This window comes from Dasypus novemcinctus, chromosome 19 (assembly GCF_030445035.2).
Source record: "Dasypus novemcinctus isolate mDasNov1 chromosome 19, mDasNov1.1.hap2, whole genome shotgun sequence".
Classification (NCBI taxonomy): Eukaryota; Metazoa; Chordata; class Mammalia; order Cingulata; family Dasypodidae; genus Dasypus; species Dasypus novemcinctus.
Window position 1 is genome coordinate 40621183 of NC_080691.1, and position 22337 is coordinate 40643519.

Genomic DNA, 22337 nt, shown 5'->3' on the forward strand with positions numbered 1-22337 from the left:
GTACACGCCGTATACACTTCACATAGTTTAACCACTTGTTAACATCTCGCTACCTTTTCTTTCTAAGTATATAGTTATTTCTTATTTTTTTCTGAACCACTTTAAAGTTGCAGACATAAAGTTCATCCTAAATACTTCAACCTATATCTCCTAAGAATACGGACATTGTTCAATGTAGCCACAATATCAGCATCATACCCAAGAAATTTAATATTGATATGATAATACCAGTAGACAGTTCACATTCAAACATCCCCCAATGTTCCAAGAATATCCTTTATTGCTATTTTAGTGTCTGGTCCAGGATCCACTCAGAAGTCACCCACCACTTTTGACTGAAGGGAGTATGGGAGAAATAATAGCTCATTTGCATTGCTAATGTCATGAAGAAGGAATAATTGTTATATAGTGATAAACTTGAGAAGGTTGGGGGGGGTGCTTTCCATAGAAGATGAACAGTTTATCCAGAGCAACAGTGAGAGCCTGAGGATGTTCTCTTTTGCTTGCCTTTCTCTTATTCATGAAATAGGAAGAATGATAATCAACTGAGAGGACGGAAAGGGGAAGGGGTAGTCTAGGTTTGAGAAAAGAAGATATGAAGTCTTCAGACTGGAGTCTGCACATCCCTGGGTGTGGATGGAGACTTCCCTAGGGGTAGGTGTTACGGACATTCTTCAGGGAACCCTTTAGTAGACCCTCAACGTCCGTAGGTGCACGTCGGTGAGGAACTTTCCCTGTAGGTATGCTTCTTTGCAGGAGGCTCCTTCCCACTTTGGGAAGACCTTCACCTACCCCTGATCAGATAGTTCCTGCTTCTTTGCTGCTCGTTGATTTTTATTATTCCTCCTTTTTTTTTTTTTTTAATCCAGGGGCAAAAATGGCTTTCTGGAAACAGAATGCCCTTACTTAACGATCCTTTCACCCTAAATTTCCATAGCTTTATGTTCCTGCTCGGGAATTGCCGCCTCCTAGTTTCTGATCTTAGTCTTTACAGGAAGTATCACTGTCTGGTTCTCTCTCCCCTCACCGGTGCTTCCACCTCTGGTTTCCTGTCTCTCCTTTGATTGTTGGCTTTTCTCTGGTTTTCAGGCTTGGTCCCGGTGGCGGGGACAGCTCCTGAATGCCCAGAGGGACAGACAGAAAATGGTCTCTGCCAAGGAACACCAGGAGCACTGGCAAAAGCGGAGATCCCTGCAGGCCTGGCTGGAATATCTGCAACTCCGCAGAACGAGGAGGCAGCAGAAAGGTGAGCGGGACGTTCCTGGGTCTTGAGATGGAGTTTCCACTCCCCCGCTGTCAGTGATGCTTTCTTAAAAAGAGATAGAACTACATCACACCACCAATTTTGGAAGAAGGAGCTTGATGAGAAAGTCCATCATCCTTTATTCCCATTTAGTTCCCTCTTTTGTTCTATGCATATAATTGATCCAGCAGGATAAATTAATCTAATTAAGCTGCATGTGTTATGATTATTACGATTCATGTGCTACATACAACTTTGTATGGTTTTTTTTCATACCACTAGTCAACAGTTTTCTATGTCTTTAAGTATTTTTCATAAAGGTTTGGGTTTTTTTTTGAGGGAATGTTGTCCTTGTTTGGTTTGGTTTTCTGTTTTTTGGTGTGTATATGTGTGTGTGTGTATGTGTGTTTAAAGCAATTTTGTTGAGATAGACTCATGCACCGTATGAGCCACCTAATATGTACATCCATTGGCTTTGATATAGAGTTGTGCATTCATCACCACAATCAGTATTAGAGCATTTCATGCCTTCAGAAAGAAAAACCACTACCCCTCTACAGTCACTTCTCAATCCCTCTATCCTTCTCCTGCCATATATAACCGCTAATCTAATTCCATGTCTATAAGTTTGTTTATATTTACAATTTATATAAACGGGGGTCTGACTGTATACAGTACTTTGTATCTGGTTTCTGTCACTTAAGATAATTCTCTTTTTTTTTTGCAATCGAAAAAATATTAATATATTACTATTCACTACAGTCCATAGTTTGCTTTAGATGTATATTTGCCTAAATACCACCCTATTATTAACATCTTGTAATTTTTACACACATCTGTTCTGATTCATGGCAGAACATTCTTTTATTTGTATTATTATTATTTTTTTTTTTTAAGATTTATTTTTATTTATTTAATTCCCCTCTCCTCCCCCGGTTGTCTGTTTTCTGTGTCTTTTTGCTGCGTCTTGTTTCTTTGTCCGCTTCTGTTGTCGTCAGCGGCACGGGAAGTGTGGGCGGCGCCATTCCTCGGCAGGCTGCTCCCTCCTTCACGCTGGGCGGCTCTCCCTATGGGTGCACTCCTTGCGCGTGGGGCTCTCCTACGCGGGGGACACCCCTGTGTGGCAGGGCACTCCTTGCGAGGCATCAGCACTGCGCATGGGCCAGCTCCACACGGGTCAAGGAGGCCCGGGGCTTGAACCGCGGACCTCCCATGTGGTAGACGGACGCCCTAACCACTGGGCCAAAGTCAGTTTCCCTTTATTTGTATTATTAACTGCACTCATCATCCACTGCAGATTTCCCTCTGCAATACAGTCCCTTGTTTCATCCTTTTGCTTCCATTCTCGTGACAGACATGACCCTAAACTTTCCCTTTCAACCACAATCATACCCCCATATTAATGCTGCTAATTACTAAACATTGCTTTGTAACGATTGCCCCTATTGTGTAGGAAGGCTTACTTTAATTTACTTAGCTATTCTATTGATAGACATTTGGATTGTTTCTGTTATGCAAACGCATATGATTTATGATGTCCAATTTTTTGGACGCTATTCTCATGGTTTAGTAAACCCCAGTCCACGTTTGGAAGTAATGACACGAAGGGACATGTCTGTGCTTTGTGAGTCAAGCTCGGTGCTACCCGCAGCCTGGGTCAGGCTCGCCACTTTCACCCAAGCCCCACTGCAGAAATCTCCAGGCTGCCAACCCCGTCTCTGGGGAGAGTGTGAATGTGTCCATTTGAGGATGGTGGCAGGGGACCAGTCTTCCAGCTGCCCAGACCTGGAGGGTGAAGGTGCTGAGCTTTCGAGCATGACGAGCTAGAGACTAAAGCACGTCCCTCTTCCATTATTCTAATCCCAGGGCTGACGCCTTCCACCGCCTGGGCTTCAGCTCACAGGCCATTAGCTGATTAGAATTAAAAGGCAGACAGAGCTGGCAGCCAGGGTCAGCTTAGCTGAAAGCCCAAAAAAACCTTGGCTGGCATGTCGCCTGAGTTGTGCGTCATCGATTCAACCCGAGTCCTATCTGGAGACATCGGTACAGAGGCAAAAGTTAAAAAAAACAAAAACCAAAAAAGTCCTTTTGGAAAGCAGCGGTTACCACTGCTCCTCTTAGAAGCTCGTTAGAAGCCTCAACCTTTGGACATAACTGATATAGCTTCCCTCTCCCTAAAACCTCAGGCCTTTTCTCTTTCCTTGGAGAGAGGAGCTATATACATAGCTAAGGAGTTCCTAATGACGATCTAGTATTTTCAAAAGGTTTTATTTAAGGATTCTGTGTGAGAACAGCCTTGGATTCCTGTTCTCTGCCAGTCATGAGGTTCGGCTGGTCTTAAAGATGCTTCCAGTTGATGCCCCAGCCTTGGGAGGGCAGCACTTAAGGGATTTTCTCTGTTCAGCGACGGCCGAGCGATTCCACCATGTCACCGTGCTCTGGACATGCTTCTGTGATTGGCGGCGGGCCCTGGCGAGGAGGGAGAGCCTGTACACCCGCCTCTCACGGGTGGAGATGCTGGCCCAGAGGCTGGCGCTGCGGCGGGCCTTCACCCACTGGAAGCACTGTATCCTTTTCAGCCTCTCTGCCCTCCCCAGCCTTACCTGGGAGAGCCTGGAAAAAAAGAGTCACGTGATAGGTGGGAACTAGCTACTGAACAACTTAAAACAATCTTGAATGCCTGAGAACTTTCCAAAAAAAAATGTGTTCATTTGGGAATATGTACACATAAGATCATGTGTAATACTTTAAAGAATCATAATAAAATGGACACCTATGTACCCATCCCCAGCCCAAGAAATAGACTATTACAAGTACACTGCCCTTCCTAATAGCATTCCCTTCCTCCCCCTCAAATGTAGTTGCAGTTTTCAATTTTGCATTACCATTTCATTGCTTTTCTCTACCCACGCAGGGGGTGGAAGTCACCACGGCTGTTGTTTCTTGGGGGCACTCTCACTGTGACAGTAGTGCCATTTATTGAGCTTCTACTGTGTGAAGACATTATGCCTTATCTCCTCTGTTTTCATAGCAACCTGTTGAGTAAGGTGTCACTGTCTCCCTTTTATAGGTGAGGAAATATATGTGGGGGTCAAGTAATTTTCAAATCCATTGTCTCAGTAAGTCTGGCAGAGCCAGAATTTTTTTTTTTTTTTTTTAAGGAGGTTTCAAGGAATGAATCCGGACCTTATACATGGGAAGCAGTTCCTGAACCACTGAGCTGCATCTGCATCCCCGTGAGAGCTGATTTTTTCATTTGTTTTTAGGAGGTACTGAGGATTGAACCCGGGACCTCATACGTGGGAAGCAGATGCTCAACCACTTGAGCTACACCTGCTCCCCAAAAATTTCTTAAACCCAGGCCTTTCACTCTGCCTCACATATTCTTCATCATGGCCCCCATCACAATTCGTGCCCAATAACAAGGACTTCTACTGCCCTGGGTTTTTGTTCACACATTCGTTTGTTTACCAAGCTCTTACTTTATGCAAAACTCCTTCTGAGGTTCTGGGATCCGGGGAAGCTCAAAAACTAACTGTTAATTGTCTAGTGGGGGAAGGAGACTTAAAAATGGATCTTTACAATTTGGTGCTTTCAGAAAGGTTTTGTATTGAGTCCCCTGAGAGGTTAGATGGAGATTCAGTCAAGGAGGTGAAATGTTTGGGCTGAAGTCAAGTCTTAGGGGGTGACAAGTACACCCAGCAGAGAAGTTGGGAAGGGCATTTCCGGCTGAAGGAAAGACATTTATACAGGTATAGGGGTGAGGAAAAGCCCTTAAGGATGATGAGGGACCTCTGGGGTGAGCTGGGGGGATGGCTGGTGGTGGAGTGGGTGAGGAGAGGTGCAGGAACCAGCTTGCAGAGGCCCTATGCTGCGAGCCTCTGCAGGTTTTTAGGGAGAGAAACAATGTCGTAGGTTGGTGCTTTAGAAAGACAATTCCGTATTAGAGGAGGGAGGCTAAAGCTAACACAGGGAAACCAGCGATGCAATGAGCCTCTCTTCCCAGTCTCCGTGAGGGATGAGGGCTTCACCTAAGTCAAACGAACTAAAGGGTGTTGGGGGAATGTAGATATGACAGATTTAGGATGGCAGACGGGCTTGGTGACTGAGTGGATGGAGTGGGAGAAGAAAAGGTTTAAAAATAATCCTTGGCTTTCTCTGCCTAGAGGAGCCTGCGCCAAATCTTGGTGTTTATTTCATCTTTCTCTCCCACTTTTCAGTAAGCTCTGTTCTTTCCCCCACTTCCCAAATAAATTCTTTTACTGGCCTAAGTTAAAAAAAAAAAAATCCTTAAGGGAAGTAGATATAACTCATATGGTTGAGTGCCTCCTTCCCGTGTATGGGGTCCTAGGTTCAATCCCTGGTACCTCCGAAAAACAAACAAATGAAAAAACCAACTCTCAGTGGGGAGTGAATGTAGCTCAGTGGTTGAGCACCTGCTTCCTATACGCAAGGTTCTGGGTTCAATCCCTGGTACCTCCTAAAAACAAAAAGAACAAATAATCAAAAAAACCAACTCTCACTGGAGACCGGATGTAGCCCAGTGGTTGAGCACTTGCTTCCCACGTGTGAGGTCTTGGGTTCGATCTTTGGTACCTCCTAAAAAAGAAAACCTTAAGTTTTTCAGCCCAAACAGCTGATGGCATTGTAATACCAAAACAGAATGGAGAAGGAGCAGGGTCAGCTCTAGCTGGGTTGATTCTGAAATGTTTACTGAAATGGGTGGCAGTTTACCTCATCTACGTTTTGCATCTCATCAAGTGGGTTATCAGTGGGGAGAAAGGGAAGGGCCGGCTGTTTGATAAGGAACTCAGAGGGGTCACTAAGGAGTCGCACGGTGTGGGGGCCTTGATTTCCTGGCAGATGTGCTGCTGTGCGCAGAAGCAGCTGCCCAACGGAGGATGGCGGACGAGTACCACAGGCACCGCCTCCTGGTAAGAGCGCCACAGACTGCCCAGCGGTCTGCGGTCTCGCCCAGGCCTCCCTGCGGGGGTGGGGAGGGGGTCAGGACCCCCCCGCCTGTAAGCACACTCAGGTATGTAATCAGCTTCAGCCCTGATCCCTTCCCTTCATTGTGAGGTCCCTGCTTTCCTTTTGAATCAGACACACTAATAGCTGTCAAGGAGCCTTGGAGGTGATCAGATCCGGGGATCTTTCTTCAATGGTGGATTCCCTTTTTTTTTTTTTTTCTAAATGATACATATTTGAAAAGCATAAATCCATCCAAAGACTACAATCAGTGGTATTTGATGTAATCACATGTTCATACATTCATCACCCCAATCACTCCCAGAGCACTTTCATTATTGCAATAATAATAACCCACAAAAAAGCAAACGAAACTCATTACCTCTCAATCTCTCCTGCTATTTTTCCTTCTCTCTAGTACATTTGCATCATCTTCTTTTTTCTTTTTTTTTTGGAGCAGTGCTTTGCCATTGGGGGCCTGTGCCTTCACCGCACAGGTGTGAGACACCTTTTTTCTTTTTTTACCAGGAGGTCCCAGGGATCAAATCTGGGTCCTCCATAGGGCAAATGGAAGCTCAATTGCTTGAGCCATAGCTGCTTCCCTCCCTGGTATATTTGTATTTCTATTTTGTAAAGGTCCTATATATGCAATATCACCCATATTCATGTTTTGCATGGGGTTTTACTCTCTTATACAGTCCCATGTTACAGTTTTTAGCTTTCCTTCTAATAATATACATGCCCTTAGTCTTTCCTTTTCAACCACTCACGCCCAAACAATAACACTGCTAGGTTCAAACACCACGATATGCTTTAACCATTTCTATTCATTTCCACAGATTTATAAACAAGCTTTTTAACAATTCTGCAAAGATTAACCCCCAGCTTTCTATTCTCCATCTTCCTATTTTCTGGTGACCTATATTCTAATTACTAACTCCATGAGTTTACACAATGTATTTAGTTCCTAATAGCTCAATAATACAGTATATGCCCTTTCGTGTCTGGCTTGCTTCACTCAACACAGTGTCCTCCAGGTTCATCCACGTTGTCATGTGCTTCGTGACTTCATTTCTTCTTACCTCTGTGTAATGTTCCATCCTGTGTATACACCACAGTTTGTTTAGTGGATTCCCTTTTTAACTGTGGAAACCTCGTCTGTGAAATAGGCCAGAGTCCCCGGGGCGTTGGTCCCCATTCTCCTCTCCCCAGCCCTCACCGGGAGGCGGTGGGCTTCTCCAGAGCACAACATGCACATGCCAAATCCACGCTGCTCTCTTCACTCTGTCCCAGAAAACCGAAGCCCAAGGCGAGGAACGGGCTTTGCTTAGGTCGTGACCTGAGGCGCTACAGAGCTGGAGCCAGGCCTCGAGACCCTGCCTCTCGGCCCCCACCAAGGATTTCTTCTCGTCTACTCTACGCTAACAAACCTGCATTTATCACTGTATAGATGTAGACGTGGACCCCATGGTTAAAAAACACAACACACAACAACACTGGAGCATGTTGTTGGTGGACCATGTAGGCAAAAAGTACGCCTCTTTTTGAAAGGCAGAAGTTGATTTTTTTAAAAACTTTTACCCGTCATATTCTTACCTGGGGCATGGGGATGACCCCTATGTAGAGGTGAGGGAGTGTCACCAGTTCAGCAATTATTTATTAAGTGCCTGCTGTGTGGGCTGGCTTGTCTCAGGCTCCCAGTTAGATCTCAGAATCATTCCGGGAAGTCGTAGCAGTAGTGAGTGGCTGTGGCGAACTCCCCTCTGTCTGATCCTGGGTGCTGTCTGCTCTGCCTGCAGTTACAGTCACAGACTTCCCTGAGGGCAATCTTTGTGATGGGCTGTGTCCTGCCTGGTTTTCACAGGCCTCTTGCTTTGGAGCCCTGAAAGACAACGTGACTCGCTCCCGCTGCCAGCAAATGAGAAGGAATCTCGCCCACCAGCAGCACAAGGTCATGGTGAGGGTACAGAGGACCTCTGATGGCCGTGCTTTTTTTTGTGTGTGTGCAACCTTTGTGCCTGGAGACCTTGAGACTCCCAAACCTTAGTGCTTATGTACTTGGGTAATCCAAACTCTTGCTTTTGCTTTGTTTAATCCCATTTTTTAAAAAATCTGTTTGCTAGAAAAATTGGTAGTTGGAATCGAAGGTGGGAGACCATCAGTGTAGTCCCGACCTAGAACATAGTGATGTAGATACGCATTGGTCTTGCATTGTAGGGGGCTTTGGTTGGGTGGACATTATCAGTCTTTTCTGCAGGGGTTTACCTGAGGGCAAGAAACATTCTATCCCTACTGGTAGATTTTGTTTCTGGGTGCAGGAGGTGGGGTCCTTTGTTTTTTTAATTAGGAGAATTTTCAAACATGCAGAAAAATAGAAGAAATAGCATAATCTGCTTCTGTATACTCACCACCTAAATCCAACATTTGTTAATATTTGCTATATTTGCTTCAACTGTTTGGTTGTTTTTTTTGTTTTTGTTTTCTGAATTATTTCATTGTAAATTGCAGACATCCTGACACTGTACACCTAAATGTTACAGTGTGCGTCACCCCAGAATAAGGACATTTTCTTATATAACCACAATAACATTATCATCCCTAACAAAATTAACCGCAATCCCCTAACAGCCAATACCCAGTCCATATTGAGGTTTCCACAGTTGTCCCAAAAATGTCTATAGCTTTTTGTTTTTTTCATACCAGGAGTCAATCAAGAACCATTTACTGCATTTGCTTGTGATGTCCCTTAAGTTTCTTAATCTAGAATACTTCCCACTCCACCCTCACACTTTTTTTTTTAATGATAATTACTTTTCGAAAAGGACAGGCCAATTATTCTATAGAAGGTTCCATAGTCTAGATTTGTATGATCGTTTCCTTCATTTAAAGTTTTCTTAATCTTATGTATTTCCCATGAACTAGAAGTTAGATATAAGCACTTGATTAGTTTGAAGTTAAACATTTTTGGCAAGTCTTCTTCATAGCTGATAATATGTAATAGGATCAGTTTTAATTTCTAAAATAACTTTTAAAATAGCCTTGTCTTCCATAAGGCCCCGACTAGGAGCAGCTTCCCCATCCAGATTTCCATAGACTACAAGATCCAGCTTTTTTGCCTTTTATGGTGGCTCACTCCGTACAGCTCGGCAAGTCTGTTGTGTGTTGGCCGCTTCACGTTGAGGTGTCTCCTGCTTGGGAGGAGCTTCTAGTCAAATGGTTTGGGATTTACTAAGTAATGGGTTGAGAGAGCTCATTTCACTGTTCTCCTGAGTAAATTTCCACCTTCCTCCTCTCCCACGTCAGGTGCAGCGCAGGTTCTGGAACCTCTGGCAGTCTCGGATTGAGCAGAGTGAGGAAAGAGAGCGGCTCTCCTTGCTGCGTGCTGCCTGGGATCACTACAGGTGGGGACTCCGGCCTTATCCTCCGACTCTCCCGGGACGCGTCGCGACTCAGACTCAGTTTCCCAGGAGGGACCTCTTCCCCCTTCCACGCACGACTGCCGCGCATTCAGGAAGGCCTTTCGGGGGCTGAGGTGCTGCCGTAAGCCAGTGGTTCCCGGGCATGCGTTCTCCTTTCTGCTCATCAGGTGGGAGGTAGAATGGGGACATTTGAAGTGGGCGCCTGCCAGCTCCCTGGCCCACTCCCTGAGGATCCAGTGATGTTACGTCTTTTTTAGGCCCTAGTGGTATGAGGGCCAGCGGTAGAGCAGGGAGCAGGCCAGGCGGGTGTTAGAAGCTGAACCTTGAGGACATGCACCCTTCTTATTTTTTTTTTTAAGTTAGTCGTTAAGTTAAAATAAATAAGCATAAGCAGTGCATGTCTATAGGGAAGTTCAGAATGGATAGGAGAGTATAAGCGCAAAAAGTTGTGCGGGCTGCCTCCCCAAGCCCCTTAGCCTTACTCCTCGGAGGTCACCACCGTTAAGTTTCTTGCTGCCAGAAATAACTAGTCTCCCCTCCTTGCCCAACCCTCCCCTCCCCTGGTGCACACATTTCATCCATCGTGTTCTGCAGTGCACTTTTATCACTCAGTGTCTTGCTCGCCTTGCCTTTTGCACACATACAGTCATCAGTATTTCCTATCACCCCATTCTGCAAATCTCCCACAGCCCATCCCCAGGCTCTTTGCAGGTTCTCATCACACCTGGGGATGGTAGCGATGGTTCCCCTTCATAGGATGTTGCCCCTCACTTCTTGAGAGTAGGCCTCTCCTAGACTGTTCTTTTTCCAGCAGTAGCCGTATTTATTTATTTATTTAGCTAATAAGCCACATGTTTGTAATGTGTATGGTCTATACAAAAGTAAAATACAGCCTACTGTTTAAAAAGGCAGATTTTTCTATTTTTTTTTTAGCAATAATATAAAAGCAGGTAGTTCCCTCCCTCTCACCATATAATCAACTTAATTGCGTACTTACAGGTCCAATTTTGGGAGCATTTTGAATGAGCCAGTGAGAATCCCAATGTTTACCTGACTCAATTCTGAGTTACCAAGGCACATCCCTGTTCAAAATCCAGGTTTACAAAACCAAATGTGGTCCTCACTCTGATATCACTGTGCAAAAGGAAACATGTCACAGGTCCAGGTGGCCCTAAACATGCCCCAGAGTTTAGCTATAAAGCCAGAAAGTTCAGCACATTTGGGGAATTTCTTCCATATTTCCTAAATTCCAAGACACGGTCTAATTACGTTTACAAGAAAGTCGTTAAAAGTTTTAGATATACCATTACAGCCCAAGAGAAAGGTTTGACCGTCTCCAAGTTAGATATCAAGGTCTTCTTTCCCTCCTAGAACGAAACTAGGAAGGCCTGGAGCTTCCTTTGAACTATCATGAAGTAAATATATCCAGATTTACCTTTCTTACGAACAAAATTTTTAAAAACCTGAAGTTTATATGGGCAGTAATATATAATGTTCTGTGTTTAATTTCAGGACAACATTGCTACACAAGTGTATCAAATTGTGGTTAAAGTATACTCAGAAGCAGCAACACAAGCAGGTATGGAGTACTACCAGCTGGTAGACCAACTGCCTTATGTCCTTGGATCCATTTGCTTTGGAAGAATTCTTAGAAAGGTGTCTCGATTTGGAAGAAGGGGGGTGCTCTCTCAAAGTAATGAGTTCTTTATCAGCTGGTTGCATCTTTTCATATATTATGCTCATTAGCCAGCCCCCTGCCAGTGGGGTCTTAAGGAGACTTGGGGAAAGGTCCAGAACATAAGTGCAGTATCCCAGTGCTAAATACATGAGGCATACGTACCCATAGGGGGTGGGAGGAAGTGGAGGTCGGTGATGAATTAGTGAAGACATAGAAAGAGACAATTCCATATAAGAAATATTCATTAAGCAACTTCTGTTCATCAGACACTGCTAAGTGCTGAGGAAACAACTGTGATACAAAGTAGAAGGCCCAGCTAATGACACCTGTATGCCATTGCAGTGGGAAATGGAGCTACATATCCCTCCCTCCTTTTTTTAAGATTTGTTTATTCCCTTCCACCATTGTTTGCACTCACTGTCTGCACTGTGTCCATTTGTAGTGTTCTCTTCTTTTTAGGAGGCACCGGGAACCAAACCCAGGAATGCCCACGTGGGAGGGAGGTGCTCAATCGCTTTGAGCCACCTCTGCTCCCTTCTTGTTGTGTCTCTCATTGTGTTTCCTCTTTGTGTCTCTTCATTGTATTATCTCATTGTATCAGCTTATGGCACCAGCCCATCACGTCAGCTCACTGTCTTCCTTGTCTTCTTTAGCAGGCACGGGGAACTGAACCTGGGCTTCCCATGCATTAGGCAGGCACCCAACTGCTTGAGCCACATCTGCTTCCCAACACACATGCCACTTTTGAGCCATCCCTGGCAGTGAGACAAGAGGAAAACACAAACCATACTCCTCCCCGGCTATTTTTGTCTTTCCCTTCCACCTGCTACTGGAGTCCAACCTGAGAATCCAAAGATCTTGGCTGGCTCCCCGCAGTTCGGAGCTAGATTCCAAACAGCAAGGCAAACAAACGCCTTTGGGAGCTGGCCCCTGTCTGTTTGTCCAGCCTTCCCTGTTACCGCTCTGTCCCTTCACAACAGCACTCTGTCCAGTTACGCAGCGTGCTCCTCGGCACTGCCCTGCTTCTCACTCTGCCTGCAGCTCTGCATTCCTTCTTCCCTGGCCTTCAGCTCAGGTGTCCCCTTCTCCCCCAGCCTGTATAAAGGTGTGTGATTTTACCAGAGTCCTTTCCACATAGGTGATCCCTTTCCCATGGCTCTGCCAGGCTGGGAGCTCCTGGAGGTACAGCCCTTCTCCTCCATCTCCTGAGCCCAACACGGGACTTGGCACAGGACGAATGACAAACAGACCTGTGAACAAACGACCTAATGCCATCAATTGCTTCAGGGCTTTTTTGGAAAAAAGACAACAACAACAAAAGATGTCAGATGGTACTAGCCCAGGACCTGGCTTTGTGTCAACCTTGCCTTCCGCACTTAGAAAATGCTTAGAGCCACTGTGTTCTTTGACATCCTTGGGATTACGTGGCTGTTTCTGAAGGGACGTTGCACTTGTTCTCTTAAGCTCCGCTCATAGCAGCTCAATCGAATGCAGGGAAGCCTCTTAGAGCAGGACTGTGCTCTAAGGGTTGAAAGGCTGTGTTTATTTGAGGTTGAAAGGAAGCAAAGGGTCTCTTATTTCCTTCCTGGAGCTCCTTGACCCAGGAGCCCAGCACTGGGCAGAGTATGGGTCAGTGTCCTTACCTGTCATGCGGTCCCAGCGTGGCCTGCTTTCAAAGGCGTAGCAGAAGGTCTGAAAATTAGTAAGAGCACAGCTTAGTGGGTTTACAGTTGAATCTTCAGCTAACAGTCTAAATGCTGTCTGTCAGATGGCCCAGGAACACAGCAGTTCCTTTTTATTTTAGAAAGAGATTTTATATATATGTGTGTGTGTATATATATAATTTATCGTGGGTTTCTTTCTTTTTAAAAAATGTATATAAAATGGTACAGCATTTGCTAACTGTTGAAGCTTGAAGATAGATCCATGGGAGTTGTACTGTTGTTCCCACTTTTGCTTATGTTTGCAAATGCCCCTTAAATAAAAAGTAAAGCAGAAAGCAAACATGAAAAATGTGGGAAGTGTGGTAAAACATAAAAGAAGTTAAAATAAAAACACCCATAATCTTGCCTCCTAAGGTGACTTTTTTTTTGGAGGGGGGTGGTACTGGGAATTGAACCCAGGACCTCTCACGGGGGAAGCAGGTGCTCAACTACTGAGCTCTATCTGCTCCCCAATGAGAGTTGTGTTTTTTTGCTTGTTTGTTTGTTTGTTTTTAGGAGGTACTGGGATTGAACCCAGAACCTCATGCATGGGAAGCAGGCGTTCAACTGCTTGAGCTACATCCACTCCCCTAAGGTGGCATTTTGATGACTAAACCTGTTACCTTTTTCCTGCTATGTGGGTGTGTATTAGCCAAAAAGGGTGCTGATGCAAAGTACCATAAATCTATTGGCTTTTATAAAGGGTAAATTATTTGGGGTAAAAACTTAAGAATTACAAGGCCCTAAGAGTCCAACTCAAGTTTAGTTCCTCACCAAAGACTGTTGCCACGTGTTGAAACAAGATGGCGGGTGATGTCTGCGAGGGTTCAGCCTTCCTCTCTCAACGCTCCATGGACCCAACCTCTTCTCATCTCAACTGTAGGCTGGAGGGCTCTTTTCTTCCTGGGCCTTCTTAGCTGCTCAGGGCTCTGGTCTCTTAAGCTGCAAACTATCAGGCTAATGGCTCATCTCTCTCCGGGGCCCCAGGATCAAGTTCTCTCCTCTGCCTGCCTGTGGAGCTCTCTCTATGCCCATGTATCTTCTGTGTTCTCCTTGACTGAGTGCCTGATTATATAGCCCACCAAAGGGGTGGGGTCTCAACCCTGCACGCCCTAATGATGTGGTCGAATCAAAGCCCTAATCTTAACATAATCAAGTGAATGTAAAACCTTTGAATTTAATACAATCAAAGGGTATCATGCCCAGAGGAACAGACCAGTTTACAAACATAATCTCTATCTCTTTTTGGAATTCATAAATAATATCAAACTGCCACAGGGTGGGCACATGTGTACCCATATAATCATACACACATGTGCACACTATTCTTGTTATCGGTGGCTATCTATTGTTATGTGAGAAATCACTCCAAACTTGATGGCATAAGCTAACAACTATTTTATTATGCCTATGGATTTTATGGTCAAAAACTGAGACTGGACATCGCTGGAGTAGCTTGGCTCTATTCTGTGATTTCTGGGAAGCTTTGGGTAGAAAAGAGCTGGAATCACCCGAAAGGCTGTTCACTCACACATCTGGGTCCTGGGCTGGGCTGAGGCAGAGGCTGGGCTCAGCAGGGACGGTTCACCAGAGCCTCCGTAGAGCCACTCCCTGAGGCTGGTGCTTCCTCACAGCATGGCAGTCTCAGAGCCAGACTTCCTTCATGGCAGCCCAGAGCTCCACAAGTGAGTGTCCAGCCAACAAGCAGAAGCTGCCTGACCCTTTCTGACCTAGCTTCGGAGCCCCACTTTCATCTCATTCTGTTGGTCAAAGCAGCAACTGGCCCACCCAGGTTCAAGAGGAGGGGGCATGGACCACTTCTAGTTAAGGAGTATCAAAGAATTTGCTTACACAAATATGCTTTTTTTCTGGCAAAGTTTTGTATCATATATATATTCTTACTTTTGTTGTCTCTCTTCCTTCTCACATATGTGTGAAATAGTAGCTTTTTATAATTATATGAAAATTTAAAGACTCGGTATGACAAACACTATAAACAAAAGATATATTACAGGGTGAGAAATATATTTGTAACCCCCTTAACAAAGGAGTAATAAATTTTGCAAGTTTCAAAAAGTCCACGGCTGGTGGCAGACTTGGCCCAGTGGTTAGGGCGTCCGTCTACCATATGGGAGGTCCGCGGTTCAAATCCCGGGCCTCCTTGACCCGTGTGGAGCTGGCCCATGCCCAGTGCTGATGCGCGCAGGGAGTGCCGTGCCACGCAGGGGTGTCCCCGCGTAAGTGTGTCCCCCCGTAGGGGAGCCCCATGTGCAAGAAGTGCGCCCCGTAAGGAGAGCCACCCAACACGAAAGAAAATGCAGCCTGCCCAGGAATGGCACCGCACACACAGAGAACTGACACAACAAGATGATGCAACAAAAAGAAACACAGATTCCCATGCCGCTGACAACAATAGAAGTAGACAAAGAAGATGCAGCAAATAGACACAGAGAGCAGACAACTGGGGGGGAGGGAGGGGAGAGAAATAAATCTTTAAAAAAAAAAGTCCACAGCTATCACTGAGTTAAATACTGAAATTCAGATAGTAAATGGCAATATGCCCAATAACCTAAGTCATAGGAAAACAAATTCAGGTATACGTATAAATGAAATAAATATATGAAAAGCTTCTTAATGCCAGTTTGAATTAAAGGAAACATTTTCACCTATCACATTTTATTTTTACCTCTCATACTGGCAAAGATGAAAAATTAATGGTTTTCATTTTTTTCTCAGTTTTACCAACATAGGAAGCAACCTTCCCTCAAGAGTATAACGTGCCTCCAAAAGGTCATGTTTTTACAAGGTAAAGCGAAAACTAAAGGAGATCCATTGTTGCTTCACTTTAGCTGCTGCAGGCCAGAGCAGATGGTCATTTTCAGCAGCGAGCCCTGCCGGCTGCCTTCCGGGCATGGAGAAGACTCTGGCAACGGCACCAGCAGGAGAGCGTCCTTAAAGCAAGAGCAACTTGTTTTCACAGGTAAGCTGGGCAGCTCCTGCTCGGCTGGAGCCCCACTCAGCCGACCACACAGCCCATTGGGTTTGTCTTTTAGCCCCCCAGGCCCTGGTTCTTCCTGGCTTTTCGATAATGTGGGCTTATCGATTTCATCTAGCAGGAAGAGGCAGCCAGCGTTTCCCCCGGGAAAACCTGACTCCATCTTCACTTTCACAGCAGAGCCTGGGCTTTCTGCCCCTTCCCTCATGTACAGCCACAGTGAGCGCCGCCAAAACCGCCCTCTAGCTTTTGTCAGGACCTTGCGTCACCTTGGCAGGTGTCCCAGAGCATGATTTCTTCTGAAACACTTCGTTCTTGTTCTGCTAGACCTGGCTTTTTGAAGTCTTGACGTTATTAGGCATCAACAAAATTAGGAAGGGCAAGGAGCAAATCTACATTTTTGTGCTCCCTCAGGGGCACATTCTTACCTAGGACCTCACTACCCATTGGTGGAACTGCCATGAAGAAATTCCTGGTGGCTGACTGTGTGTCACCCCCGGGGTAGGAGTTCTGCAGTGGGAGGAAGGCAAGGAAACAAATGTATAAGCTTCAGGCCGCCGTGTGGCGTCAGTATCTGATTTAAGCCTTTCATTCTCACTGCAGTCTTGAGTTACGAAACCGTTTAGCAGGTTCGGAATGGTAAGTGGCTGGTCCCTGGTGACTTAACCAGTGAGTGGCAGAGCCAGGGTTTCCATTGAGATCTTTGATTCGAGTCCAGGTGCTTTCTTCTAGATCAAGAAAAAGATGATATTTTTCATGACTTTGTAGGAACTTTACACATTTGTGGGAAGATAAAGACTGACACACAAGGAACAATTGAAGTGGACAATAGTTAATAATATGAATATTATAATATGGTTTCGTCAGTTGTATCAGAGGCACCACATAATGCAAAATGTTGATAGGGAAAACTGCATGTGTGTGTGTGTATGGCGGGGGTTGGGGGGGAATAGGTGGGGTCTCTGTACTTTGTATATGATTTTTCTGTTACCCAGTAACTTATCTAATTTTTTTTTTTATGAGAAATAATTTTTAAAATTTAAAAAAATTGAACAATTCAAGAGAAACGATCCATGTCCTTTTTTATCACAGCCACTTCTGGCGTTGGGGAAGCTTCCTGTGAGCTGCATGGGGTGGGCGAGATTCCGAGGGCCAGATGGGGTGTTGGCCTTGATGCTCTAGAGAGATGAGCCATAGGTGCTGGAGCAGATGCATGAACTAGGGACCATTCTGGAGAGTGCCCCAGTGAACAGCACCTTAGATGGAGAGGCAGGAGGGCAGGGTGTGTGCATGGGAAAGTGGAAGTGATCTTGATCTTGGAGGACTCTGAACGTCAGCCAGAACGCCAAGGTTTCTTAGCACAAAGTCCAAGGAGGTGTTTGGGGGAGGGCAGCCATGGGGAATGCAGGCTGACAAGGGGCCACTCCAGCTGCTGCTCCCTTCTGCAGACAGAGCTGCTTCCTCCACTGAAGCCTGGTAGAAAATTCACTGGAAAAATGGTTTCAGTACTTAAAAATGGTGCATACATCCCTTTGTTTCCTTTGCTAAAAATCTAAAGTCAAGCTTAGTTCTATTGATTATTTGTATTTTGTCATGCTTAGGGGACCAAATATCAAGGGTACCTTCAAAGTAGACAATATATCCATTTGTGCCTAGCACAAGGTATGTCCTTCTTCCCCAGAATTGCTTTGATTTGTGCTTCTTGGGGTATATAAATGTTCATAGGTTTGGTTTGGAGTTTAGCAAACCTTTATATGTCTCAGGAAAATGGCATAAATTAGAGTGGATTCTCATGAGTTATGATTTATAATGATGGCTTATTAACCCGCCAGCAAAGCAGTATACTAACAAAGAGATAGAACTGGTTTGTCTTTTTTTTTAAATTGAGATAAAATTCATTTACAATGAAAGGTAGAGATTTTAAATAAACAGTTGATGAGTTTTTACAAATTATAGTCCTAGGTAATCAACACCACAGTCATTTCCATTAGAAAATTCCTTCATGCCCCCTCCATTCAATCCATTTTGATTTCTGTCATCTTGATTAGTTTTCCATGTTTTTGAACTTCATATAATGGAATCATACAGTAAGTACTGTGCTGTGTCTGGCTTCTTGTAAAGTTCAGCATATTTGGTGTGCGTGTGTGTGTTTTCATGAAAGAACATTCCTATATTTGTACTATTAACCACATTCATTGTCCACAGTCCCATGTTTCATCCTCTAGCTTTCCTTCTAGTACATACATTACCCTCAATTTCCCCTTTCAACCACAGTCACACACAGGATTCCACCTAGTTACACTCAATAATGTGCTACCATCACCTCTGTCAATTTACAATCAACCTTATTAAAAATTCTGCACAAATTAAGCATTCACTCAGTCTATCTTCTGGTGACTTACATTCTAGATAGAGCACGCTGTGTCTGATATTCATCCACTGCGTTGCTTGTGTGCACAGTTCAGTCTTTTAACTGTGGAGTAGTCTACTGTGTGACTAGAAGACATATACAGTCCGTTTTCATATATGAGTTGTTCTCCGTTTGAGGCCATTTTGAATAAATCCTCTGTGAACATTTGTTTTTTTGGATAAGGGTTTTTTCTTTTCTCACCGGTAGAGACAAAGTAGGCCTCTGGGTTCAGAAGGTAAGTATATGTCCTCTAGGTGGTTTATCATTTTACTTTCCCACCAACAAATATGAAAATTCCAGTAGTTCCATTCCACAGCATCAGCACATTGCCATTCCTTTTTTTTTTTTTTAAGATTTATTTATTTATTTATTTATCTTCCCTTCCCCACCCCCGCCCCAGTTGTCCGTTCTGTGTGTCTATTTACTGCGTGATTTTCTTTGTCCGCTTCGGTTGTTGTCAGCAGCATGGGAATCTGTGTTTCTTTTTGTTGCATCATCTTGTGGTGTCAGCTCTCCATGTGTGTGGCGCCATTCCTGGGCAGGCTGCTCTTTCATTTGTGCTGGGTGGTGGGCAGCTCTCCTTGGGGGGTGCACTCCTTGCACGTGGGGCTCCCCTACGCGGGGTCACCCCTGCGTGGCACAGCACTCCTTGCGCGCATCAGCACTGTGCATGGGCCAGCTCCACACGGGTCAAGGAGGCCCAGGGTTTGAACCGCGGACCTCCCATGTGGTAGACGGACGCCCTAACCACTGGGCCCAGTCCGCTTCCCGGCCATTCCTTTTAACCTGAGACACTCAGTGGGTGTGAAGTACTGTGTGTTTGTGGCTTTAATTTGCATTTCCTTATGAGCACCTTGTTAAAGTCTAATCAGCCAAGAACAAAAACCTGTAGTTCAACAAAATCAGATCCAGTGCAGGGATGGAGGGAATTCCAGAGGATCTGTGGAATGCTGCTGCTCCAGAGGGAAGGGGTTTTGTAAGGTTGGGTTCCAAGGAGAGTCTAAGAGTCCTGGGAAGGGATCAGGAGAAAGGGAGATTAACTAGAAGTGCCATGCCGTTGTGGGTAGCCCCAGTAATAAACGAGACTAGAAAGCATGGCTGGGGCATCTTTGGCCAGGACACAGTAATCACTCAAAGAGGGGTCAACTGCTGCTCGGCCTTGGGAGATAGCATGTTGTCCATTTACTTTGCACCTGGCTTTGTCTGTGTCTGTGCCTCCAGTCCAATTCATGGCACAGCAGGCTTTTACTTGCAGTTCATGGTAATTTTCACTGTCTCAGCCAGAGACAGGTTTTGAATCTTTCAACCTTTAATCCATGTTTTATTGCCCATTCACTCCTTTATCTTCTTTTGCAAAGTGTCTGTTCAAGTGTTTGCCCCAGTTGTTTTTAAAATCAGGTTGTGTTTTTTAAAATTAACTTGTAAGAGTTCATTATATATTCTGGATACAAATCCATTGTCATATACACACATTGAAAACATTTTCTTCCAGTCTGTGGCTGGCCTTTTCATTTTCTTAACTTCTTTATTGAGAGCAAAGTAAGCTGGTTTATAAATACAACAGTATTTTTTGATGGACAGAAGAGCAATCCAATTTGCAGTCCAGTTTTTTCCATTTTTTTCCTTATATGGTTAGTAGTTTTGGGGTTCCTCTCTAGGAGAGATTTCCTTACTTCAAGATCTAAAAAGATATTTTCCTATATCTTCTCTGGAAGCTTCATAGTTTTAGCACTTACATTTAGATCTATGATCATCTTAAATTATTTTCTATGTATGGTGTAAGGTAGAAGTCAAGGTTTATTTCTTTTCCATATGTTTATCAGGTTTTTTGAGCCCAATTTGTTAAAACAAAACAAAACAAAACACAACTTTTCAATCCTTTACTGAATAGCCTGAAAATCAGTTGACCATATAAATTTGTATCTATTTCTAGACTTTCTCTTCTTTTCCATTAATCTATTTATTATCCTTTTGCCAATATCATACCAACTTGGTTTACTGTATCTTTATCATAAGTCTTGAAATCAGGAAGAATGATTCCTTCAACTTTATTCCTTTCCAAAATTGTTTTGGCTATCCTTGGTCTATGGGCATGTTCCCAGGAAAATGTTAGCATCAAATTGTCAACTTCTGTGAAAAGTCCTGTTGCGATTTTGTTTGGGATTGCACTGAATCTTTACAGATCAATTCAGGGAGAATGGACGTTTGAACAATACCAAGACTTTCAATAATGAACAGGGTATAGCTTTCCATTTATTTAGGTTTTCTTTAATTTTTCTCAGCATTGTTTAGTATAAAGGTTATACATGTATTTTGTTAAATTTATTCCTAGATATTTTATTTTTTAATGTTATTGTAAATGGAGTTGTATTTTAAATTTATTTCCAGTTGTTTGCTCCTAGTATACGGAAGACAATAGTTTGCATCCTGTGACCTTATTAGGTTCACTTATTAGTTCTAGTTGTTTCTTTTTTTAGATCACATAAGATTTTCTACGTAGACCATCATGTCATATCCAAATAAAGTTGGCATTTCTCTATTTATCCTTTCCAATCTACTCCCCATCCTCGTCCCCCTTATTGCACTGAGGATCTCCAATACAGAGTTGAATAGAAGAGGGAACATACTTGCCTTTTCACAATTGTAGGGCAAAGCAAGAACATTCAGTAGTTCACCACTGGGTGAAAAACAAAGCCGTAGGCTTGCATAGATTGAGAATGTTCCCTTCTATTCTTAGTTTATTGAGAATGTTCAATATGAATGGGGGTTGAATTTTGCCAAATGCTTTTTTCTGCATCTGTTGAGGTGATCATATGGTTTTTCTTGATATTCAAATGTTAAGACAACCTTGTCTTCCTAAAATAAACCCCACTTTTACATTCATCCTTTTTGCATAGTACTGATTTTGATCTGTTACTATTTTGTTACAGGATTTTTGCATCTACTTTGGTGAGGGATATTGATCTATAGTTTTCTTTTCTTCGTTGTTTTTGTTTTATTTGTTTCAAGACTCTGTAAGATTGGTATTATGTATTCCTTAAATGTTTGAAATTTATTAGTGAAATCATCCGGACCTTGACTTTTCATTATGGGACAGATTAAATTTTGTAAATAGACATAGAACTATTCAAAATGTCTGTTTTGGTGTCAGTTTGGCAAGCTCTCTTCTACGAGGAATATTCCTTTTCATCTAAGTTGTCCAATGTATTGGCGTAGTACTTTTCATGATATTACCTTATTATCCTTTTAATGTCTGTAGAATCTTTAATGATAATCACTTTCATTCTTGTACTAATTTGTGTTTTCTCTTTTGTTCTTGCTTAGTCTTGCTTGGTATTTATCAATCCTATTCATCTTTTCTTTAAAAAATCAACTTTTGGCTTTCCTAATATTCTGTTAATTTTTTTTTAAAGATTTATTTATTAGTTTGTTTATTTCTCTCCATCATCCCCCCTCATTATCTGCTCTCTGTGTCCATTTGCTATGTATTCTTCTGTGTCTGCTTGTCTTCTCTTTAGGCGGCACTGGGAACCAATCCTCAGACCTTTTAGAGTGGGAGAGAAGTGCTCAATCTCTTGCGCCATTTCAGCTTCCTGGTCTGATGTGTCTCTTATTGTCTCTCCTCTGTGTCTCTTTTTGTTGTATCATCTTGCTGGGCCAGCTCTCTGCATGGGCCAGCACTCCACATGGGCCAGCTCGCCTTCACCAGGAGGCCCTGGGAAGCAAACCCTGGACCTCCTGTATGGTAGACAGGAGCCCAGTCACTTGAGCCACATCTGCTTCCCTGTTAATTTCTATTTTATTAAGTTTTCTCTATATTTCCTTCTTTCTACTTATCTTAGGTTAATTTACTTTCCACTTTTTATTTTCTTTAGGTGGAAGCTTAGATCATCTCTTTGGGCCATGTGTTTAGTCATTTGT

At 43.7% G+C, this 22337-nt stretch overlaps 1 protein-coding gene across 12 annotated transcripts in view; it reads left to right on the top strand.

The window, feature by feature from the left end:
* The window catches only part of SFI1 (SFI1 centrin binding protein), a 132600-nt gene that overhangs the window by 93592 nt on the left and 16671 nt on the right, over positions 1 to 22337 (top strand). For 11 of the 12 annotated variants that reach the window (XR_011646530.1, XR_011646531.1, XR_009181886.1 and 8 more), the window contains 7 exons: positions 1090 to 1246; positions 3648 to 3809; positions 6107 to 6177; positions 8076 to 8168; positions 9515 to 9612; positions 11143 to 11209; positions 15861 to 15991. Coding sequence is in view for 6 of the 12 variants with exons in the window: in XM_058281689.1 (XP_058137672.1) it covers positions 1090 to 1246; positions 3648 to 3809; positions 6107 to 6177; positions 8076 to 8168; positions 9515 to 9612; positions 11143 to 11209; positions 15861 to 15991 (779 nt within the window). In the remaining 6 variants the exon portion in view is untranslated. The remainder of the gene's footprint in view (positions 1 to 1089; positions 1247 to 3647; positions 3810 to 6106; positions 6178 to 8075; positions 8169 to 9514; positions 9613 to 11142; positions 11210 to 15860; positions 15992 to 22337) is intronic. The other variant, XM_058281691.2, reaches the window with a different exon arrangement.